Consider the following 24437-nt stretch of genomic DNA (forward strand, 5'->3'; position numbering starts at 1 on the left):
AGTGTGTGTCAAGACACCTGAGAAAATAAATTGGCTTTCCTCTCTGTCCTTACCTTTTTTTCTTTTTAGGAACATTGATTTTTATTCATATATATATATATATATATATATATATATATATATATATATATATATATATATATATATATATATATATATATATATATATATATATATATATATATATATATATGTGTGTGTGTGTGTGTGTGTGTGTGTGTGTGTGTGTGTGTGTGTGAAAGGCAACGGTGGTGAGTTTAACAGTTTGCAATCAGGAAATAGGGACGATCTGCTTCAATAGGTGACGGTCATAACATCAACATCAACAAGTAACGGGACGGGAAACATGAACGCCTCTCCATATTCAAGTAAGAAATGAACCTGTGTTGTATGGCTTTACTACAAAATAAGTTACAAGTGATATGTGTTGCATGCAAACATGACCGAGCGTTTGAAATAAATAGTGAGTGTGAAGGCAATGTGTGTGTGTGTGTGTGTGGAATGGTGACCGTTGAAGTGGGTCGACTCGCACATCACACCATCGGGCCATGGATGGGTCTGCAGCCACTACATTTACCTAGATATCATGCACACATAACCGCCCAAGTAAGTGCGTGTGATATTTTATCCACTGCAGTCTATAATGGAGAAGTTCTGGCCACACTCATTGGTGTGTGGTTATCAACGAGTCTTCGTGATAATCCTGGAATTTCACGGTTGGGGATCGTGTAGTACGCCTCTTATACTTGTTGATACTCGTTACCACCAAGGGATAGAGGAACTAATGTTTGAGAGGCAGCAATAAAGTGTGTGACGGCAAAGGGTGGAAGAGGCAGACACATGAGCTGTGAGGCATTTTCACATTTTCAGTATTTATTCAATATTATTGACAGTGGTTATTGAGAAGCAGAACTTTCTTGCAGAAATGGTATTCACATCCCCAGAAAATGTTATTTGCAACAGAAGAGCAGTACGGTTGTATCTGCTATATTAAAATCCAAACATTACATTGTATTTTGCTCAATTCTGTTGAGTATAAGGGTAATTGTTTTTGCAAGAGAGCTTGGGCTAGTGGCAAATATAACATCATTAATGACCACTTATATGGGCATGATTGGAACTATAAGTTCTGTCATCTCTCAGTAGATGCAATGTTGACCAGACTTTTGGCAATTCTTACTCTACTGATAGAATCCTCCATACCACACTGTACAAAATCTGGTAAAAATTTACAGTAACTCCTTACACAACCACACCTTTCCCCCAACAAGCTTGGGGACCTATATGGAATTGGGTTTTTTGAGAGGGGGAGATATGGAGAGCAAGGTTTTATGGTGGAGGAAGCCAAAGTAGGGCAAATTTGGACATTCATGAAAAGTCTAAGGATGATATACCATGTTTTGACAAGTGGGGAAATTTCTTGCCCAATCTAATTTAACATTACCTAACCAGGATGGGCTTCATTTTCCGTCAATACATAACTGACTTCTACTGGAGTTTACATGTGTATTATTTCCCAATGCTGGCTGGCTGCCTACCCTGCACAACAACAATCCCTCAAACCAGATACAATGGATACCTGTGATTCAGCTGTGTCGTCCCAGTATCTGAGGAGAGCTGTTGCCTGCTCTGCCAGCCAGCTTGTGACTTTAGATGTGTTGCCGAATCCACATCTGCCTCAGCAACACATTTGTCCAGGTCAAAGGAATACTGTGCTTACAGTGTGCATAAGTGTAATGCATGAACTTCAGTGCAGTGCTGTGTGGGAGCATAAAGTGCAGTGTTTATGCGTAAATTGAAAAGCAGTGTAAATGTTCATGGTGTTGACAGTGTGACAGTTTTAAGTGTGGTGTGCATGTTGTGCTGCATTTCAGTGTTCAGTATTTTACATTGATAAAAGGTGAGCTGAAAAGCCCAGAGTCCCTGGAGGGCTAATGTAAGGTTAAGTTAGGTAAATCATTTTCCATAAAAATAAAGTAATTATTTAAGTAAAACATAAAAACAGTAGTTATTTATAATTTATAGAGGCCTACCCACTGCTAGAGACTGGGTTCTCAACACTTCACCTCCTCTTCTTTCTCTACAACCTAGGGAAACCAATACATAGACAGTAATATTTTAATTACTGTTGATTCTTAAATTGTTAAAATACTCAGAAGGATTTAATCTGGAGGTTAAAGTAATTAATGTTATTTGTCTTGTGGATGCTGCTCCTATTCTACCCATGCAAAGAGACTCTTAAGTTGGAATGGTGAGGATCATTTCTAAAACTAAAACTGACAGCACTCAACATTCCAGTTGTGGGGCTTTGTCCCTCACTGTATTCCTCAGACATGCCTCAAAATGTTAAGGGGATATATGAGAGGAAGGAATGCACACTTTAGACAAAACAAGGTAATGCATTTTACATGCAATGTGCTACCAGAGACAGGAATCCAGGAATGAATTTATTTTGAAGTGCCGTAATCTTGATAGAGAAACTTAGAACATTTTCACAATACAGGAAATTTTTACTTAATCTTGTAAAAGAAAAGATGATGGGAAAATTTTTAGAAATCATACTTTTCTGTATGGAAAATGTTTTTGGCCACACAATGTATATGTAATAGTAATTCCATTATTTGCATGGTTCTGGTAAGATTTAGTGTTATATATATATATATATATATATATATATATACACACACTTATGGGAGTTATGTTCCCAATTTATTATATAGTGTGCCCCATAAGTTTCTATACTTAGGAAAAATTATTTTGACATCACCTATTTTTCCTTCGTCTCAAGATAGCTCATACACCCAGCAGGTTGATAATCAGAGGAACATAAAGGTGGAGGTGTGGCAGAATGAAATGCCCGGGGTGTCCAGCAGCTGTGTTCACTGCCAGACATGCGAGGCATCACCACCCACTTGCAGCCCGCCAGCACCCTGTGCATTATTTCCTAAGTCAGGAAGAATAGTTGCCAATCACTCTTGAACACACTAGATTGGTTTAGGCTAAGTTAGGTTAGGGTAAGCTTCAGTTAGGGTTAGACCCTCATGAATAAAATGATATAATTATAGAAAAAAATAGTGTTAAAAAACCATATGTATGGAAACTTATGGGACACCCTGTATTTCATGGAGTTAATTTAGAGAGAGAGAGAGATACAGTATAAACTTCTATTCTTTAGTGTCTTTTGATATAAAAATATTTTCAGGATGAGTGGCCTAAGGGCAGTGTTGGCTGGGGTGTGGGAGGAGCTGTGGGTGGATATTGGTGATGGAGTGTGGCTGCTGCTCAACACTCTGGGCCTTGGTCACTTGGTGCTTCACCTTCAGCAGGAGCTGGCTGCCACTTCACCCCACAGGAGGAAATCCATTGTCCGTGTTGTAGGCTCAGTTCTTCCCCTCAAACCTGTTCAGCGGCCCTATTTGAGGTAAAATATTAGCATGCTATGTTGGTTTGAATTTTGAACAGAATATGAAAAGTATATGTATATATTAGAGTGATGCTTAGAGAGACATAAATACAAATCAGAATACCACAATGATAATCATTATAGTGATGAAAGTAATTTGTCAGTATTGTTTTACAGAAAGATGCACTTGTTGATGGTTTCCATTCGTTATAAGAAATATATGAAATAAGTTGCTAGGTGATATCTCCGTTTTACAGTTTTGTAGTTTCTGTAGATTGTAGATTTTGTCTATTGGTGTTCTTCCATGTGATAGCCGAGAAGGATCAAAACATCAAACTCTGGCCTTATTATATCCTAAATACATGTATTATTATTTTAATATGGTAATTTGTTTCTCACTTTCATCTTAATTTTTATAATATACATCAAGATTTGATATCATCTAACTTAGCTTTTTATTACTACTACTACTACTACTACTACTACTACTACTACTACTACTACTACTACTACTACTACTACTACTACTACTACTACTTCTGTTACTACTACTACTACTACTACTACTACTACTACTACTACTGCTAGTACTGGTATTATTACTACTAATAATAATGATAATAATAATAATAATTATAATTATTATTATTATTGTTGTTGTTGTTCTTGTTGTTGTTGTTGTTGTTGTTATTACTCATTAATAGTGATATTTATTTAATTTATTTGATATTTGATACATTAATAAGTTAATTAATTAATTATTTATTTATTTTATTTTTATTTATTTATTTATTTATTTATTTATTTATTTATTTTATTTATTTATTTTTATTTACTTATCTATTTATTTATTTATTTATTTACTTTTCTTCTTTTCCTTATGTAAAACCTGAGGGTAAGTTTGATATGTCACTGCTTTGGCTGGTTGTTTAGAAGTTTGACCATTTCCTCTTGACAGATATGTGGCACTCAGAAGCTTGAGTACCTCCTGTGACTCTCTCTGCTCAGCACAGATCCAGGACCCCATTAATCCCAAGTGGTTGGCAGATACTGAAAGGGTTAGCAGATTCAAGTGAGTTTTTTTCTTATTTTCATTTTATATATATATATATATATATATATATATATATATATATATATATATATATATATATATATATATATATATATATATATTTATATTTATTTATATTTATTTATTTATTTATTTATGTATTTATTTATTTGTTTATTTACATTGTCAGATCTTAAAAGAGATGACGTACACTGTCATGGAAACAAGAGATATGTCAGTTTTTAAAATAAATTATCTACATCCTCATAGAAATAAGTGATTATCACTACCTTGTGAGAGAATACAGTTTTTGTTGTACTAGTTTTGACAGCTACCATAGAAAATTTTCCAGAATACAGGGGACAACTAAAATAATAATCAGTATATGTGCTTTCTCCATTTAGTCTGTTGTTAGAATTGCAATGAACAAAGGCAGTTATGAAATATAAATGGTATAATTTATGATATATGATATACTGTATTGTGTACTTTAAAATATATGTATGTATATTTTATTACTACTTTTCTCATCTTGTTAACTACATAGATCCCTTTCTTGCATTTGCACTGCACAAGATTTTGCATGTGCTTTCATCATATTCTGTCAATCTTGTTCATGCAAGACAGTCATGATCCCTAATCCTTCACCCTTTCTGAATCAGTTTGACTTACTCTCTTCCTATTATTTGAACTATCATAGCAGCTTGGAATCTAAATTCTCTTTGTGTACATAGTTCTTCAAAACAACCATGATAACAACCTGTGTATTAAAGGAATCCACAACTTGTTACTAAAGAATTGGCATTTTTTTTGTCACTGACTTTAATATAATTAATATTTAATATATTTTCGAATTCGTTCCTGAATGCCATTTAAAATTCAAAATGTTCGAAAACTGAAACTATTTTCCCCATAGAAATCAGTGTAAAATAGATTAATCCATTCCCAAATACCCATCCATCATGTCTTAGTGGTCTGTTAAGGTGGCTGCTCCACAACAGCTCCAGCTCAGAAATTATTTATCCACAAAGGATGTATTGAATGAACTTAGTGACACATAACTCATCAGAAGACACTGTTTAGACTGTGCAGGTATTCTCTTTGTCACTGATCTAGTGAGAGAAGCCTTACGGAGTGACGCAGAAAAGAGCAACCCACTCACTGCCAAAATGAAGGCATTCATAACACTTAGACAGCTTGCTACTGGGAAAATGCAGTTGTGCACTAGTGATGGCATTGTGGGTCATAGAGAGAGCCACAGGAAGGTCAGGATTACTCCTGAGAGCCAAACCTTGTTTGTTTACAACTGTCTTACTCACTGTCTCTCTCCTCCAAATATATAAAGATAAAGGAAATATTTATAGAAACTATAAATTAGTAATGAATGGCAGCTTTTGCTTTGCCTTTTAGTATTTGAAGTCAAGTAACTTTGAAAACCAAATTATGGCAACTGAAGCAATCATGAGTTAAAAGTTTTGTTTGAAAACTGAGTTGTTTGGAAAGGGAGGCTTTCAGTAACTGAGATTCCACTGTATTATAGTTTAGCAGATGACCCAACACTGAGAATTTCTGAGTCTAACCTGATTTCAACAAATAACTTTTAAGAAAAATACAAAAAAAATAAATAAATAAATAAAAAAAAAAAAAAATATATATATATATATATATATATATATATATATATATATATATATATATATATATATATATATATATATATATATATATATATATATATATATATATATATATATATATATATATATATATATATATATATATATATATATATATATATATATATATAAGATTGTTTTCACTTTGATTTCTTTCCCCATATTTGCCTAACTGGATTCTGGAAATAACTACACTCAGTGATAGAATTTATCTGTGAAATGTTAAAAAATTTGTTTTGAAATTATTTAGCTCTGAAATTAGTGAAAAAAAAGACAAAACTTTTCATCTCTAAAATCTGATTAAGAATATGTTGTATTATTTGGTTACTGTGTATGCCAGATCTGAGCCTGTATGGCCTGCTTTGTGCTATTAAATGAGTTTCTGGTTGACCCAGTAACAGCTTTCTCTTTGATTCCTTTAGAATCAATACCTAATTTTTGCAGTTTCATATTTTGTCCTACCATCTTTTTATGGAGCAAACTAAGTGCAAAATTTGATGCATCCATATATTGCCAGCTTGAGAAAAGATGAAAATTTAATTGTAGTTTCTACTGAATGTATATCACTCTCACTTGTAGAGTAATAAAATCAAAAGTTAGACCATAAAAAGCCAAGGTGCATGTGTACTTATTTATTTATTTATTTTTTATTTATTTATTTATTCATTTACTTACATGTCTATTTTTTTCCTCTTTTATGAGGCATCAATGGTAATGGCTTTAATGAATACAGGAAACTCACAATCTTATTTAAATCAAGAATACAAAATTGTCATCTTTCTGGTCTTTTTAAATTGCATTTATCTTGCTTCTAATATCCCAAACTTTCATCTCTTCATATATATATCTATCTGTCTACAGTGCTCTTCATTGGAAATGTCACAACCCACTTTCCTGCTGTATGTGGTAATATAAACAGGATAATACACCAAAAAAAAATTATTGGTTTTACAAATAGCATTTTGTGGGCAACCCCTTACCCTTCCTGCACTCTTCTAAATATGCAGGAAGGCTGTCAGCAAGCACCATGAGATGTTGAGGGGCAAAACTTGTCCAAAAGGTGGAGTGTAGCTTGGGGCTTGGATACTGTAGCAGAGTCGTGGCTGTGTAACTTTTTATTGGTTATAGCCCACAAATTCTTGATGGGGTTCAGGTCAGGAGAATTTGCAGGCCAGTGATCAAAGAATGGCACACAGCAGTCCCTGAGCCACTGCCTTATTGATGTGGCAGTATGACAGGGAGCTCCATCTTGCGTGAAAGTGGTGGCGCAGCATCTCTCAAAAGTTCCCGGTAGATGTTGACAGAGAAGTTCCAGGTAGTTCCCTTGATTCATTGTGGTGTTTTTTGGGTAGCACTAAAAGGCTTCCCACACCATGATAAATGAAGCACTCCCACACCATTAACAAATCAAGGAACTTGATAATCACTGAAGTGTAGCAGGGGTCAAGGGGGTCACTGCCAGGACGTCAGTACACGCAACTTTGACTGCTGGCTGTCACTGAAAATCTTGCCTCATTGCTCCACAGCACATCATGACACTGCTCAAGGGTCCAGGTCTTGTAAACCTCTTCTCCTGCTGGGCAATAGAGACCACAGGTTTGTGCAGCGCTGCAAAGCTGTGGTAGCTGAGGTTGTTGTGGATGTGGCAAGACGATGTGCTCACAAGCTCATCACCTAGCAGTCTTGGGTTTTCTCCTTCTATTTTTCTGGCTAATACTCGAGGACTGCGTTCAAGTTTATGGTACATCAGTCTCAGAGTTCGAAGGGAAGTTTTGTGTCTTTCCTGGCCATTTTTTCTTCTGTGGTATTGTGTTATTACCTCCTTCTGCCATCCGCTTCATATATCTTTGGATTTGGCAGACATTGACATCAGTCTGCTCTGAGATAGCCTGCATAGAATGTTTAGTTTAGTGAAGTGATTTGATGACTATGATGTCATCCCTTAAACATCTTGTAGCCAGCCATTGTCAAGTTAGGTTCAGCAAGTACACCCCCTTTGACACTTGTGATAAGCAACTGTCATTTTTTTCCCACCTCTGTACGTCATCTCAGACACTGAGGCTGAGTTGCCAGATAATTTTACTTAAAGCACCTGCACTGAACTAAAACAAGAGTGAGTATTTTGAAAATTCGTACAGTCAATGAAGTCCTGGTGACAATTTCAGTGACAAGCACTGTATATATCTATCCATGTATTTATCTATCTATTTCTCTATCTTTCTATCCAAAATGAGTATTCTGTGACATCTTATGTGATTGTTTTAAGGAAACTTAACAGATGTATTTGGCAGGTAATATGAACCTTATGGTGACTAGCTTTGTAGGAAGGTAAATTGGTTTGTTTGGCAGCTGATATTTACTTTGTATTGACAGGCCTATTTTATCAAGATGTGAAACAGTTCCTGATCTATTTACACTTCCCAATGGCGAAGAAACTCCACGATCCTCCACACCCTTCAGCATTGCCTCAGATATTGGCCCTCAACATCACCCTAAAGAGCCTGGTACTCTGGGTAATAGCTTTTACCAGGCTGGACTGCAACACTCTACTATCCATGCTGCCTCACCCTTCACTGACCCCTCTGCTATGGCTAAAATATCTGCCTTGGAGGAAGAACTTTTGCTACTGCGAAAACAGATTGCAGGTTTGATGAATCAAACACACCGTCCTGCTACACCCCCACCTAGTCCAGTCCCTTCCATGGCACCTCCTCCACCTCCACCTCCACCACCCTTAGCACCCTCCAGGTGTCCTCATCCTCCACCTCCTCCACCTCCTCCCCTACCTGTACTACCATTGTCAAATGGTCAAGACTCCAGGAAATCCTCATTCTCTGACCTAATTGCTCAAAAGAAAGGTGATATCAATAAGCATGTTGCACCCTTGGATGTCCCAGTTAGTAAAACCACGAGCAGTTCCATGGGAGTGTCCATGATTGATGTACTCAAGGGCCTCAATCAAGTCAAGCTAAAAAAAGTGTCAAGGTAAGGTCATCTAACACACTATTCATTAGTTTCTGACATGTACAGGGTGTAACACGAGTTTCTGCGGATATTGCCAGAGGTGAAAGTACAGATTATTCTAAGTGGAAAATGTTCTATGCACATATGCATTTTGAGGCCTTCTTTAACCATGGCATGAAATTCATGTGGCCTGGCAATGGATACAATGGCTGATTAAGGCGGGTATCCATGGCAGTGATCTGAAATTGTGAATAATTCAGTCATGATTTCTACAAGTTTTGGAGCTTTACAGTATACCATGACAAGATGCATGACAACAACAGACCAGTATTGATTGCCGATAAACATTACACAATGATAGTATTGATGTAATAAACAACAAATAAAATAATAAGCTGCATGGCACCATGCTTGCTTGGGCAGGAAGTAGAAAGGAGTGAGGCTAGCACCAAATCACCTGATTGTTAGGCAGATCACATGGTTTCCTTTCGAGACAGTGACAATGAATACATTTGGATTGTATTGCATAACTTAAAGTAATGTGGAATGTGTGGAAATATTTTTTTTCCGTCATGGTTTCCTGCCCAGCCCTGCCATTGCATCTGTTGCCGGTAAACACTTGAATTTCATACCTTGACTAAACAATGCCACAAAATGCATATCTGCATAGAATATTTTAGACTTACACATTCACTTCTGCCAGTATGTGCAGAAACTCATGTTACACCCTGTGTGTGTGTGTGTATGTGTGTGTGTGTGTGTGTGTGTGTGTGTGTGTGTGTGTGTGTGTGTGTGTGTGTGTGTGTGTGTGTGTGTGTATATATATATATACGAGTATATATATATATATATATATATATATATATATATATATATATATATATATATATATATATATATATATATATATATATATATATATATATATATATATATATATATATATATATATATATATATATATATATATATATATATATATATATATATATATATATATATATATATATATATATATAATATAATGTATATTATATTATATTATATGTATGTGTGTTTGTATTATTGCCTCTTAGAATTTAATATGCTATCTTTGTTTTTTCTTCCTACCAAGGATATTACTATAAGGTAAGTATTCTTAGTGCCACTCCATACATTCTTACTATTATCTAATTTAACTTCTTTAAGGGTGGAGTTGCCTTCCATTTTATCCTTCCACATCCTCACTTCACGCCATGCATCAGGATACTTGTCAGGATACTTGCCAGAGGCACCTCCACTTTTGAAGATCCTGAGGAGGGATTGGAGCGATGGAACAAGATACAGATATGAGGTTGTGGTCAGAAGAGCCCAATGGAGAAGATAGGGTGACAGCATAAGCAGACGGATTAGAGGTTAGGAAAAGGTCAAGAATGTTGGGCATATCTCCAAGACAGTCAGGAATATGAGTAGGATGTTGCACCAATTCTCCCTAGGTCGTGGAGGATAGCAAAGTTAAATACTAGTTCACTAGGATGGTCAGTGAAGGGAAAGGAAAGCCAAAGGTGGTTGTGAACATTGGAGTCTCCAAGAATGGAGATTCCACAAAAGGGAAGAGAGTCAGAATGTGCTCCACTTTGGAATTTAAGTAGTCAAAGAATTTTTTGTAATAAGTGAGAGGTATACAGCACAGATTGATTTAGTTTGAGAGTGATTCTTTAGTTGTAGCCAGACAGTGGAAAATTCAGAAGATTCAAGAGTGTGGGCATGAGAGCAAGCTAAGTTGTTACACACATAGATGCAACATCCAGCTTTGGATTGAAAATGAGGATAGAGAAAGTAGGAGGGAAGAGAAAAGGAAGTGCTGTTATTCAAGAGTATCAGCACAAGAGCAACATCCAGCTTTGGATTGAAAATGATGATAGAGAAAGTAGGAGGGAACAGAAAAGGAAATACTGTCGTTACCTTAGACACCTGTGTTTCAGTGAGGAAAAGAGGAGGCTTAGTAGAGGATAGGTGGTGTTCTATAGATTGAAAATTGGATTTAAGGCAACAAAAGTTGCAGAAGTTAATGAAGAAAAAGTTGAGGGGGTGTCAAGACACTTAGGGTCAATACCAGAAGAGCAGTCCGACCTGAGGACATTTGTGGTCCCCTCCCCAGATGGGGAGTCGCCATATTTAATTTGGAATTTTGAGTGAAGGATGGGCATGTAATCAGATGCATGTAGTTTTGTGTGATCCATTGCCACAAACCTGACTGGGAGTAATAATTTTGCCAGATGTCTACTACCTCCTTTCATGCATCCTAAAGACTCTTACTTTACTTTTTCGTCAGGTTCCTGTCTTTTCTCATGGTATGCATCCACATTTACATTAGATACTTAAACCCATTCACCTCATGATTCCCGAGTGTAGAATATGTCACATCTTACATAAAAAGCAGTCTTAAAGATAAAGTCCATGAATGTAAAAGGCATGTTTGAAGGAGGAGACTCAAGCTATTTCAGTTATAGAAATTATGATAAAATTTTTTTTATGAAGAATTTGTATTAGTAATTATTCATTTGAGCACACACACACACACACACACACACACACAAATATGTGTGTGTGTGTATATACATATGGTACATACAGTTGGAACATTTGCATATAAGACTAACTTTTAAAGACTGTCTTTGATTTGTCATATTTCCAGATCTCCTGGAGGCACACCAGTTCGATCAAGGGCAAGGTCTCCTACTCCAGGGGACACTGCTGCCATTATTGCTGCAGCCTTAAAGAAACGCTTTGCCAAGATGCATGAAGACTCCCCTGAGAAGGAAGTCTGCGAAGATAACAATGAGTTCAACTCCTCACCAGAGACAACACCAAAGACCAGCCGAAAGAAGCAGGTGGTGGATGTCCCAAAGCGAAAACTGCTTCAGGAAGAAGAAGTTCCAGCTCAGAATTTCTTGAAAATGTTGAAAAAATCTCCTCGAGTAAGCAGACCTGATCCAGTGAAGGAAGAAAAACCTGCATCTCCCATTGTAAGGTCAAAAGCAACATTATATTTCTTGGTGACTACTCAGTCAGCATCATTAGTAATCTTTTTCTCCACATATTACATGGTGGTGGTTAGGATGACTGGAGTTGAAATCAGCAATTCCCTTTAATATAATTATACAAGATGATATAAAAAAAGTTCTGAGGCTAGGTATATATATATATATATATATATATATATATATATATATATATATATATATATATATATATATATATATATATATATATATATATATATATATATATATATACATACATACACACACACACACACACACACACACACACACACACACACACACACACACACACACACACACACACACACACACACACACACACACACCACAAAGTACTGCCTGCTTTAGGTTTGGGTCCCATCCCCCTCAAAATGATCCCCTTGACCCATGATACAGTGCTTCCTGTGTTGTTACTGTTGCTGAAATACATTCTTGAAGTATTGTTCTCTGTCACTGACACACTTCTTAAAATGTATGTCAAGCACCTGCAATTCACAATGAATCTCCTCAAAGGTGTTAAAAGTGACACCTCTTCACCTGCAGATTCATCCTTGGGAAGGGGAAGAAGTTACATGGGGCCTGTACATCCAAGTCTCAGCATGAAGGTTGGATTGCACAGGCCACATAGACAGAGCTTATGGCAAACTTTGGCTTGATGCTCCTATTCAGGGATCAGAAGCCTGGGCATGAACATTGCAGTAGTGTTGTCCATTTTCAAATCAGTTGTGAAAATTGCCTTCACTGTTCACTGTGACACACAAACAACAACAATACCCTTTATATTTTTCTGACAGTTTTTATTAACAAGTCACTGCTCTTGTACTCTTAAATCACATGCATCCTTGTATTGGCATCTGTTGGTGTGTTATGGAGCTAGTCTCAACTTTTTTATTCTGTCTTTTATAGGCATCAAAACTGCAAGTCCACATCAAGACTCTCTCTCATCCCACATTCTATATTATTTGTGAATGTTCAAAACCTGGGATTATTTAAGTGATTTGTTGATTGGATTATAATGCTTTATTAGATTAACTGAAATTAAGTGTGTAAATAGTTTAGTTAACTATTTGGAGTGAGAAGTGAGTCCCAAAGGCAATGTAAGATAAGGCTGAAAGGATAGCTAGTGTTCAAAATTAAGGTATCTAAGTATCTAGTTCTATCTTGGGCAATTTGGGCAAACATGGAAGAGTGGGAGGAAGACAAGGAAGAAAAGTTAGTCGTTATTGCTCTTGGCACTCATATATAGCAATAATGTGTTCAGTGCGTTTTGGAGAATAATAGACAACATAGCTTGGAGCAGCTCACAAGGGTCATGTAATTTTGGAGTAAGAAAGGTACATCCCATTAAGCAATTACTGTTCCTAGTGCACTTTGCTTCTTGAAATGTAATATTCTGCTGATAAATTTTAATGAAGTGTGAATTTCTGAAATCATAGGATTTATAGTACGTTTCATCCACTTTGTGTAAAATAGTGTTATGTAGTTGTATCCTAGAATTTTACCCCATTGCTGAAAGTGAGATAGACAAAGACACCAAGTGCTCAATGTATTGTACTAGATGTTATGAGAAAAGAACATTACATAAGAACATAAGAAATAAGGGAAGCTGCAAGAAGTGACCAGGCTTACATGTGGCAGTCCCTGTATGAAATATACCTATCTATTTCCATCTATCAACCCCATCCATAAAACCCATCTAATCTTCTCTTAAAGCTCCCTAATGTCTTAGCACTAATGACATGATTACTGAGTCTGTTCCACTCATCTACCTCTCTATTTGAAAACCAATTTCTTCCTATCTCTTTCTTAAACCTAAATTTTTCAAGCTTAAACCCATTATTTCTTGTTCTATCCTGGTTGCTGATCCTAAGAATTTTGCTTGCATCCCCCTTGTTATAACCCTTATTCCACTTAGACTTCTATCAGGTCCCCTCTTAACCTACGTCTCTCTAAAGAATGTAAATTTAACAGCTTCAGTCTCGCCTCGTAAAGAATACTCTTCATCCCCTGTATCCTTTTATTCTCCTCTGTACTGATTTTAATAGACCTTAAAGTATTGTCATGGTAACAGAGTAGTTCTAATTCTACATGTAGGCACAGTTGAGACCTGGACTTGGAATGACAGTCACAGGTGTAGGGTATAAGTAATGGAATGCAGAGAATGAATAAAATGAATGGTGAAAGCAAATTAAAGAAAGTGTGGTATGTATATCCAGTAGGGATGTAAGAATAAGTTTTGGGATAGTAATAGTTAATGCAATCTACTGAAATGATTAAGTCACTTGGACTGGAACATTATAGTCAAAGCATAGGGCAATGCAGATTAGGGCAGATGACTAGGGCATAAGACTACCTGCTTAGAGACAAAATATTGGTACAATTCAGAAAGAGGGAGAGAGAATGAAGATTAATGTAATTACTGCATGTGATAACATGTATGGACAGGAAAAGTTGAGACTGTGCTGTTGAAGGTAATTTTGAAGAAGCATCATCATCATAAGTGAATAGATTAAATCAGGAAATAATTTTACTTGAGAACCAATTTCATCCTATCTCTTTCTTAAACCTAAATTTTTCAAGCTAATATATATATATTTTATTTATTTATTTATTTTATTTATTTTTTTGTCAGTTTGGACAGCACCTCCTCAAGAAGCGTGTGCCACGCCCTCCTGAGTCACGGGATAGTGTGAGCCCCAGCAGTGAGGCTTCAGACCTTTCTCGCTGAGGGGTAACCCATATCTTACCACCTGGAGAATGCATTTATAGTTTATAGAAGCATGTAAGAACACCTTTTATTTGAAAGAATGTGGTAAGTGTACTTTTTTGCTTTTCTCTTAGGAATGTATATATATATATATATATATATATAACTAACAGTCCAAAGAAGCATTTAATTTTAGTAAAGAAGCCTTTTTTATAAGAAAATCAGTAGAGTTGAGGAAAGCGGCATAGCTTTATCTGTCTAAAGATTCAATAAAAGATACAGATAAAGTTAGTGCACTTTGGAAGTACAGCCTTACAGTGTTTTATTCTGGTGGACTAACCAACTTTTAATAGTGCCAACTTGTACCTGCCTAAGACTCCTTGGCATATTCTGAGTTTGTCAATCTGTGAATTATTACTGTATATTAACTTTCATGTCTGAGATCCTTGGGATCACATTTAATATCATGTATTTCACTAGTAATTTTCTCAATATAAAACTCAAATTATGTAGTATACAGTGGAACCTTGGTTCTCAAACTTAATTAGTTCCTGAATACCAGTCAGAATCCGAGCTGTTCGAAAACTGAAACTATTCCCCATGGAAATCAATATAAAATGGATTGATCCATTCCCAGACACTAGTCTACACTGTCTTAGCAGCTTATGACAGACCCTCCCACAGCCAAGATGGCTGCTTCAGAACATCTCCAGCTCACAAAAATTATTTATCCAGAAAGGATGTAATGAATGAACTTAGTGACAGAACTCATCAGAAGATATGGTTTAGACTGATTTAGTGAGGGAAGCCTCATTAAATCACAGAGAGGAGCAACCCACTTACTGCCAAAATTAAGGTGATCATAACACTCAGACATCTTGCTGCTGGGAAAAGCTACTGAAGAAATACAGTTGTGCAGTAATGATGGCATTGTGGGTCATCGAGAGAGCCACAGGTGGCTCAGGATTACTTTCTGAAAATGTTGAAAACTGTTTGTTTACATCGAGGCTTTTCAACAGGATCACATTTACCTTATTTCAAAGATTGAATTATTGTCCTAACACTGTGTCTCTCCCCCAAATATATAAAAACAAAGTAGATATTTATAGAAACTATAAATTAGTAATAAATGGCAGCTTTTGATTTGTTTTAATATTTGAAATCAAGTAACTTTATACTAGAACCAATTATTGTACCGCAACCTAAGCAATAATGAGTTCAGAATTTAAAAAAAAAAAAGATTGTTTGAAAAGGGAAGCATTCAGTAACTGAGGTTCCACTGTATTAACATAAAACCCATATCATTTAGTAGAAATGGTTACAGTAATTTCATAAACCACAAGTAAGAGAAGAACTTGAGATGCCTTAACACAGATCTTGATAGGATGAGAGCATGCAGTTAGCAGCACTAGAATGTTCAGTATGGTGTGCATTACTTGGAGTGGAAGTGACTGTTTTTTTTGAGAGAGAGAGAGAGAGAGAGAGAGAGAGAGAGAGAGAGAGAGAGAGAGAGAGAGAGAGAGAGAGAGAGAGAGAGAGATGGGTGCTAATGTTCATACAAAACAGAATGTTAGCCTTGGTTCACAAAACACAAAATTATAATAACTACCAGTTTTAGAGTTAAGAAATGGACCTATATCTATTGGGTATTTATAATAACTTGTTTGGTACAAGTTGAATCTTGTATTGTTAATTTTTAGGTGCTAAATAGGCTCTTTGCTATACATCTTGAATACCTAAACATAACCTAGTCCAAACTTAAAGATGAAGCTGTTACGTATGTGAGTTGCTTTTGCTTTATTTTTTTTCACAAGAATAATATGCAATTCATTGTGATGATAATATAAAACTGTATTGCACAAAGGTATGTATTTTCAAACTAACTATTGCATTGACTACAAACTTGATATTTCTTTCATTCCATGTCAAGTAATATTGTGCAGATGCCTTCTCATATTATCTAAATGTTAGGTAAAATATTTTCTGGCTGTATGTGAATGTAGTCTTATGGTAAATAGGTATGTATTGTCTTATAGGTTTACTTTTATGATTTTATTTTCCATGATTAGAACCCAAGTAATTTCCTTGTCATTGGTGGAATTTTTTTTTTTTTTTTTTTTTTTTTTTCAGAGAATACCATTATGCTTCAACTGTTCATGTCAAAATGATATTGCCTTTATAATACTTGAGGATGATTCAGTGCGGTAGCAAACCAAGTAACTACTGATCTTAAGAATTTTATGTATTTATTTATGTTTTTATTACTTCTCCCATTATGATGAAAACTTCTTTCATTAAGTTTTTATAGAAATAATATGTCTAGTCTGTAGGATATTTAGATTGTGCTGCTTTTCAACAGTATATTACTCTTCATTGGTAATTTTTGTTTATTCATTTATTTATTTATTTATTTTTTTTTTTTATTCTTAAACAACACCTGTTTGAAGAAATATTTTAGGATGACATTCTGAATACATTATTTACATGCAAATTATGCACCTTCAACAAACACACACACACACACACACACACACACACACACACACACACACACACACACACACACACACACACACACATGCTTCTTGTAACTCTGCATGTCTCAGCAATTCTTCCATTTTTGGGTTTTTAGGTTTTCAGTTTTTGTACATTATACAAATTCACAGATTTTTTTGTTTTTTGAGTAACAAGATCAAACATATAAATGTATTAAGAACCTTCTACATATGTGTTAGTAATTTTTTTCTGTCTACTGCATCATTCAGTTAATTAACTATGTAACAATGTAAGAAGTTCTAGAATCTTTCTTTCCCCAAATATAGTGTCAGCAGACACTAAATGATCTTTATCTTTAAATATTAAAATTATGACTACAGTCATCAAGAACCTCTACCTAGTTAGTGTGGACATCTTGCCAATGAAGGAGATTAGCTAATATATATATATATATATATATATATATATATATATATATATATATATATATATATATATATATATATATATATATATATATATATATATATATATATATATATATATATATATATATATATATGTGTGTGTGTGTGTGTGTGTGTGTGTGTGTGTGTGTGTGTTTATGTGTACAAAGTATGTGATTAATAAAACAGGGCTGACTAATGGTATACTGGATTTACAAGTGGTTGCATTTATTGACATTCCATGAAATGTATTACAAGTTGCAGCTACCTGGTCTTCTGTAGGCAGCATTTTTGCAAAAAATGTTTTATATAGATTGGAAATGATGTTTCCTTTTTTTTTCATTTGGTAGTAATGTGTTTGTGTCTTATCTATGGCAGCAAAATTAAAATACTTGCTCATATGTGCAGACTGATGTAAATTTTGTAAATACATTGAACTATGCTGTAATGAAAAGCCTGGGGCCATATTAACAAAGATTCTCAGAGTTCATCTTGGCCTTCTGCTTAGACTTGTGCTTATCCCTCAAGCGGTCTTAAACTTGTGCTGAGCCAAACTCATAAGTCCCAGTATGAAATGGTGAAAGAGCAAAACATTAAAATCTTATATTTCTCAATTTTGAGCTAATAGTGCATTCTTTTTACATTTTTTGGACTAAATAACAAAAAAAAATGATAATTCATCATCGATTTTGTAAGGATATGAATGTATAAATTTGTGTTTATTAACAAGCAAATTAGATCCAGCACAAAGTGTGTGTATTTTATCAGTGTTTACATTCTTGAGCCAGTGTTGCCCTGTCACTCCCATTCAGCATCACCTCCTTCTCTATCCTTTTTCTTTAGTATGGAGGAGATGATGACCCCTAAGGCTGAAAAGGCCAATAGAGGAAACCCAGCTGGACCAAGACTTTCCTACCTTATCCAGTCAGTATATGAGGAAAGTTGTAGCCTGAAGGGTTTCCCTCATTCAGCAGCACAGAAAAGCTGCATGGGGCTCTCTTACTAAGAAGGTAAATGAGACACCCCTACAACAGGACATATAGAGATCCAAGGTCATCATTGCTGCAAAATTGCATTTTCCATTGGCTAAATAACTATTGCTAAATAATCATTACTTTAATTATTAGCATCAGTGCATCATTCCTTCCTGTGGGGCTCTCCAAGGCATCTCCCACCAAATATGTCACAAATAACACTTGCAGTTTTATTCTATATATGTCTAACAGTTCAGAGTCACTCGGGTCATCGAGAACATCCTTACGGGGCTGATAATTCTTGAGGTGGCGGGCTCAGGCTCAACAGTCAGCCATCTTTGTTTGGTTAACTTAGTCTTCGCGAAACTTAAAGTTAAGGAGACTCCAGACCTGTCTTAAATTTAAGACCTAGACTAAGCACAACTTGGGAAGTTAAGCACAACTTTAAGCATAAAAGTTGGTCTAAGTCAAACTTCTGTAGTTAAGAATCTTTGTTAATATGGGCCTTGTTGCTTAGATGGGGTGTCATATATATATATATATATATATATATATTTTTTTTTTTTTTTTTTTTTTATGATGGGTGATGGTGTGTAAAATAGTAATTTTGGTGCAGTTCAGGATTTTAGCATGTAATATGAAAAGACTGTGTTGAGCACTGTTAACATTGTATCACATCACTCATGTAATGCCAGAGCCAGTTTCCTTTGTTTGAAAATCAGAAGCATTGTTGGACAAGATGGTGAATGAGTGTGGTGTTTGGTAACTAAAGGCATGACATTTCTCTTATCATTCTTGCAAGTAGCAGTTCTAGTGTAAGTAGATTGTAAGAAATAAAATTTCCAATATCTTACACATTCCTAGCATGATCTGTGATCTGAGGAGTTACCATGGAAACCACTTCTTTGGTGGCTGAGTGATAACAGTTGTATTATAGTATTTATGAGCCCCACACTATTATGTTCTTCCAATGCCTTTGCATCTTAATAGGCTGTTTAAAATAATGTACATGTTAGTTCATCTAAATTTAATAAGAATTATTGAGTGGGAAACACATGAGTTCTCCAATACGTGGCATTCATTTTTGGGGTCTCGAAAAGTTATACCATACATTTCGTTGAATTTAAATGTATTAGAGAGATGCTGTTGACTTTAGAGGTCATAAAAATATGCATGCCATTGAATTTAAGCATCCTACAGAGGTGCATGCTATTGCATTTTATCTTCATTCTTCCTTTTGAATAAAAACAAAAATTCACTGATACCAAACTTAAAAGAAAGAGAAGGTTTCAGTAAACAACATCCAGATCAGCATTTTAAATTACCTACTCTTCCTTTGAGTCATGATGATCAAGGAGAGGAAAGTAGCTAACCTTTCTAACTTTGCATCTTCAGCACAAATAATATAGAGCAAGAACCTTGATTTGAAAAAAAAAACTATAAATTATTCTATTTTAATGCAGCTTTGTTACATCTTTTCTTCTATTCCGTGCTCTCTCAACATGGATATGTTTCTGCCTTCATGTTCCTCAAGTTTCCTTGTCTTTCTTGATTTCTCAGTACTCTTTCTGCACGACTGGACACCTGGGAAGGATTATACAGTCCTGTCACTTACTTTGTTGAAGTTGTCATTGTGTGTTTGTATAATACCATTCCTGTCACTCCATATACATATGTTCAGCTTCACCTTTTTATCATTAATTTTCTTGTGCACTTGATGCACAAGTTTCTCTTAATCATAGTAGTGATGGTGTCAACACTTAATACTCCTGCTGTTTTAATAATGATTATTATCATGTAGGCAAAGAGCTTCAAGTAGCTTTATGCAAGATCTGATCAAACTAAAAACCTCCACTTCATATTACTATATAATTATTAGTAAGCATGTAATTATTTTACTAATTATAGTCTCTCTCTCTCTCTCTCTCTCTCTCTCTCTCTCTCTCTCTCTCTCTCTCTCTCTCTCTCTCTCTCTCTCTCTCTCTCTCTCTCTCTCTCTCTCTCTCTCTCTCTCTCTCTCTCTCTCTCTCTCTCTCTCTCATACACACACACACACACACTTTAGATTTATTGCATGTATCTTTGTGTGTGTACAGTCAATATGCATATGTACTATATTATTCTAAGATCAGTTAATGATACCATTCCATACAAGTCCATGTTCAATTGTCATGTGAAAACATGGTAAACTGATTTCAAGGTAGACTCATACTAGAACCACTTTCACTTGAACTTTTCATACCCAACCAATCTCTTATCATCATTCTTGTAGATACATGCCCACTTAACACCACATCAGTGATGATTCATTTAATGCAGTGGTATGGTGACACAGACTGGTTATCCACTCATCAGCTGGGTTGGAAAAATACAGTCATTGTGTACCTTATGTCATAAAAGGTAACTAAAAGGGACAGAGCAAGGCTACTGGGGATCTCTTCCTTTGTATTTTATTCCCACATAGGACAAGGCATGATGTCTTCTTTCAGCTATCCCCTTTTAAGGATGATCTCAGCCTGGGTAGATGGAAATAGTATTTGTGCCATAACACTTCTGTCATGTCTGATTACCACCTTTTTTGTGGTGTAGTGTTGACCATTTCTGATTTCTTTTGCAATGTTACCTACCACATCTCATACACACAGAGATGCAAGTTTTGTGGTCTACTCACAGAACACACACACACACACACACACACACACACACACACACACACACACACACACACACACACACACACACACACACACACACACACACACACACACACACACACACACACACACACACATGGTCCCAACCATTCCATATACAAGATTGTCAGATTCCACTAGATTAGGATGGTGCCATTCTCTTGAAGGGTTGTGAAGTTATAACTCCTTTGCTTCCAGCTCATACCTATTATGTGGTAGATGAACATGAGTTACAATATGAATCGATATAAAGATAAAATGTCTGCTTGATCAAACCTTCAATCTTTTTATCTCTTACCTTTGGACCAGGTATGCTAACCATTATACTGTCAAACTACAATAGTAGTGATTTCACTTTTCTAATATCCCTTAAACAGCAGTTTGGCTTGAAATCATCATGTACTTTTTTTTTTTATTATTATTATAGCAAATATCAGGCTTCTAGGGTTTTCTTTGTGTCAGGTCTTGCATCAGTATGGGTTACCACGGTTAGGGCATGTAAGGATGTAGCTTGGGGATTCCATAAAATGCGTACAAGTCTTAGTTCATGGCACAAAACCAAATAACTTCTACCTAAAAGCTGACCACTGGCAGTGGAAGCTAGAAATTTATATGCAGCAGCTGTGTCCTTATTGTACAATCACATCTACTGTATGTACTTGTAGTGGGTTAATTTGTGAGGCATGATGTGACTGAGCATCTTATCACTTCTTATCAATTCCTGTGCTGTATATATTGTATGTTGCATCACACACACACACACACACACACACACATTTTTCAGTTTTTGCCTCAGCTGAAGACAGCTACATCACTGGAGTATGTAGTAAATCTAGCATTATAGTCTGTATAAAAGTATTCTTTGTATAATACTGGTATAAGGATCTTAGTAATGTTCTTGTGCCACTGCATTCTTCAGACCATGCCAGTCTTTGCTTTTAATCATTCCTCATGCATTTATGAACTCATGTTGATACATTTTTGTTGCTGTATGTAATGTCCACATTTAGTGAAGCTTATTTAATGAAATGTGTTTTTATCCTCAGCGAGAAAGTTTTAATCTATGTCATAGGGTGAAGGTTGTCCAGCTCACATAATGGTACCTACATCACTTAATTATGGACTTTGTACATTCCTCAAAGAAAGACAGAAATGGCACATGGTACATGATAATAAATGTATATCTGCTATTAGTGATATTGTGTATAAATATCTGGTATGTACGAGAGAGATAAGACCATTAGAGTAGTATATATTTTCACTCGATGGTTTATAAACTTATAATTGTTGAGAAAATCATTCCTTGTTCAAGGGACACAGATATGTTGCTTGTCACACATGTCACTTATAGAATGTATGGTTGCCTTCACTTCCACATTCATCTCTTAGCATTGCCAATGTGTGAATCTCCTGCTGTTTACCTCCTACTTTGACTCATATCTGAAACCGATCCTGCCAATCAGTCCATCACCCTCCTGCTTACTCATACTGCCTGGGATGTGTGTTGGATACAAGTTGAATCAGGTGGGGTGGTTCACAGCAGGCAATTCACTCATTGGCATCACTAAATAATGAACATGGAAGTGGAGGGAACTGTGCATCATCATCAGTCTTGCAGGCCTGGAGCAGCAGGGTTGCCTGAATGATGGGAGTCAGTGTGTCTGCCATTCCTGATTCATGCACTTGCATGTTTCCTGTTCATTGCTCCAAGTGAATCAAATTATAGTGAATTTCCATGCCCTTAGACCAGTGACACATGTCTTTTCTTACCAACAGGGTATTTAGTGAACCAGCAATGATAAAGGTTAACATCTGTCTGAAAACTTGAGTGATTAGCTTAGGGTCTGTTCCAAACATGGCCAATGTGTAATAAGCTGAGTAGTTTCCATCAGCAGCAGATGAGGGACTCCAGTGGTGACTCAAGTTCATGAGCAATGCTATCAGTTTGACTTCTCATGCCTCTTGGCTTGCTGCCGAAGAGACCAGCAACTGTCTCATGTTCAGAGGTTGAACCTTCCCCTTCATAAGTTTTATGACATCATTGTAAATCCAAATAGCAATACCCAATAGAACTTGTCTGTATTCAGATCAGATTTCACGAGACATTGTTAATTTTGCCTCTCAAAGCTTGAAATGTTTTATCTCCAGTATGCTACTTTTAGTTATACAACAATCTTAGGACACTGGACAGCTGCAAAACAGTTGAATCTATGTCTTCATGGCACTTAATTATTTCTATTTTGACACCATTGACAATATTCTTGAGTAGAGATTGCATTTTACTTGTCATTGATGTGGTCTGTGTGATAGACACATATGAATAATATGTATGCAATGAATAATATGTATGCAGGGAGACCTGGCAACAGAGTCAGTGCCACGTAAGGTTTCAGCTCATGCACAAGAATTCTGATGATCTGCATTTCATCCCCTCAGTCATACTCAAACATGCCCATATATTCCCATTCCTTTTTCCAAATAATGGGTAGAACTCTCCCTTCATTGGTAGTAACACAGTATATATGATGGAGGTTTGATTCAATGCCAAGTTAGAACCTTTAGGCAAGGTACCATGTCCAGTCAGGTTAGAATTTAATGTGAGGTGATTTTGTGCTTCCATGTGAATCTAAGGAGGACAAACATACAGTCCTTGTGCATTTATGTTTCCATAAAAGTAACTTATTACATATTCTTCTGTCTGTAAAGTATGCATGTATATAGTCTATGTACAGATTTTTAAAGAGGTTCCAACTATTTTAATTACCATAAAAGCTTAATGAGTATGACTAAGCTGTTTTCTTTCTCTATTTCCTTCCTTCAATTTAGTGCTGATGTGTATGGATCACAGAAATTGCTTTAGTTATTTACTCAGTGGTGTATTATTGTGTAAGCTAATTTATTTTTTGTCTAAAAATTACTGGAGAGAAAGTGTGATCCTATCGCAAAGGTAAACCCCCATCTTGGATCTTATGGTAGG

At 35.7% G+C, this 24437-nt stretch overlaps 1 protein-coding gene across 8 annotated transcripts; it reads left to right on the forward strand.

Moving 5' to 3' along the window:
• The first annotated feature begins 241 nt into the window (after positions 1 to 241).
• Positions 242 to 19286, forward strand: LOC135089994 (mitochondrial fission regulator 2-like). Of its 8 annotated transcripts, none has more exons than XM_063986208.1 (8): positions 312 to 368; positions 2806 to 2948; positions 3203 to 3421; positions 4362 to 4475; positions 8507 to 9118; positions 11775 to 12105; positions 12688 to 12749; positions 14777 to 17693. In XM_063986208.1, the coding sequence occupies exons 2-7, from the start codon at positions 2854 to 2856 to the stop codon at positions 12745 to 12747; spliced, it is 1431 nt and encodes a 476-aa protein (XP_063842278.1). In that variant the 5' UTR covers positions 312 to 368; positions 2806 to 2853; the 3' UTR covers positions 12748 to 12749; positions 14777 to 17693. The 8 variants fall into 8 exon arrangements, 7 of the variants coding, with proteins under 7 accessions (XP_063842312.1, XP_063842294.1, XP_063842259.1 ...); XR_010261726.1 differs by lacking the exon at positions 12688 to 12749 and adding an exon at positions 18637 to 19286 and having other exon boundaries at positions 313 to 368; positions 14777 to 14956; XM_063986217.1 differs by lacking the exon at positions 14777 to 17693 and having other exon boundaries at positions 12688 to 14341.
• The last annotated feature ends 5151 nt before the right edge of the window (positions 19287 to 24437 follow it).

This window comes from Scylla paramamosain, chromosome 3 (genome assembly GCF_035594125.1).
Source record: "Scylla paramamosain isolate STU-SP2022 chromosome 3, ASM3559412v1, whole genome shotgun sequence".
In the NCBI taxonomy this organism is placed as follows: domain Eukaryota; kingdom Metazoa; phylum Arthropoda; class Malacostraca; order Decapoda; family Portunidae; genus Scylla; species Scylla paramamosain.

What these genes read in the sequence shown, in the direction of transcription:
- LOC135089994 (XM_063986189.1), top strand. Translation starts at nt 2,854, where the DNA reads ATGCCCGGGGTGTCCAGCAGCTGTGTTCACTGCCAGACATGCGAGGCA. An exon ending in CCCTGTGCATTATTTCCTAA is followed by an intron (nt 2,949 to 3,202) that starts GTCAGGAAGAAT and finishes AAATATTTTCAG; the next exon opens with GATGAGTGGCCTAAGGGCAG. An exon ending in GTTCAGCGGCCCTATTTGAG is followed by an intron (nt 3,422 to 4,361) that starts GTAAAATATTAG and finishes TCCTCTTGACAG; the next exon opens with ATATGTGGCACTCAGAAGCT.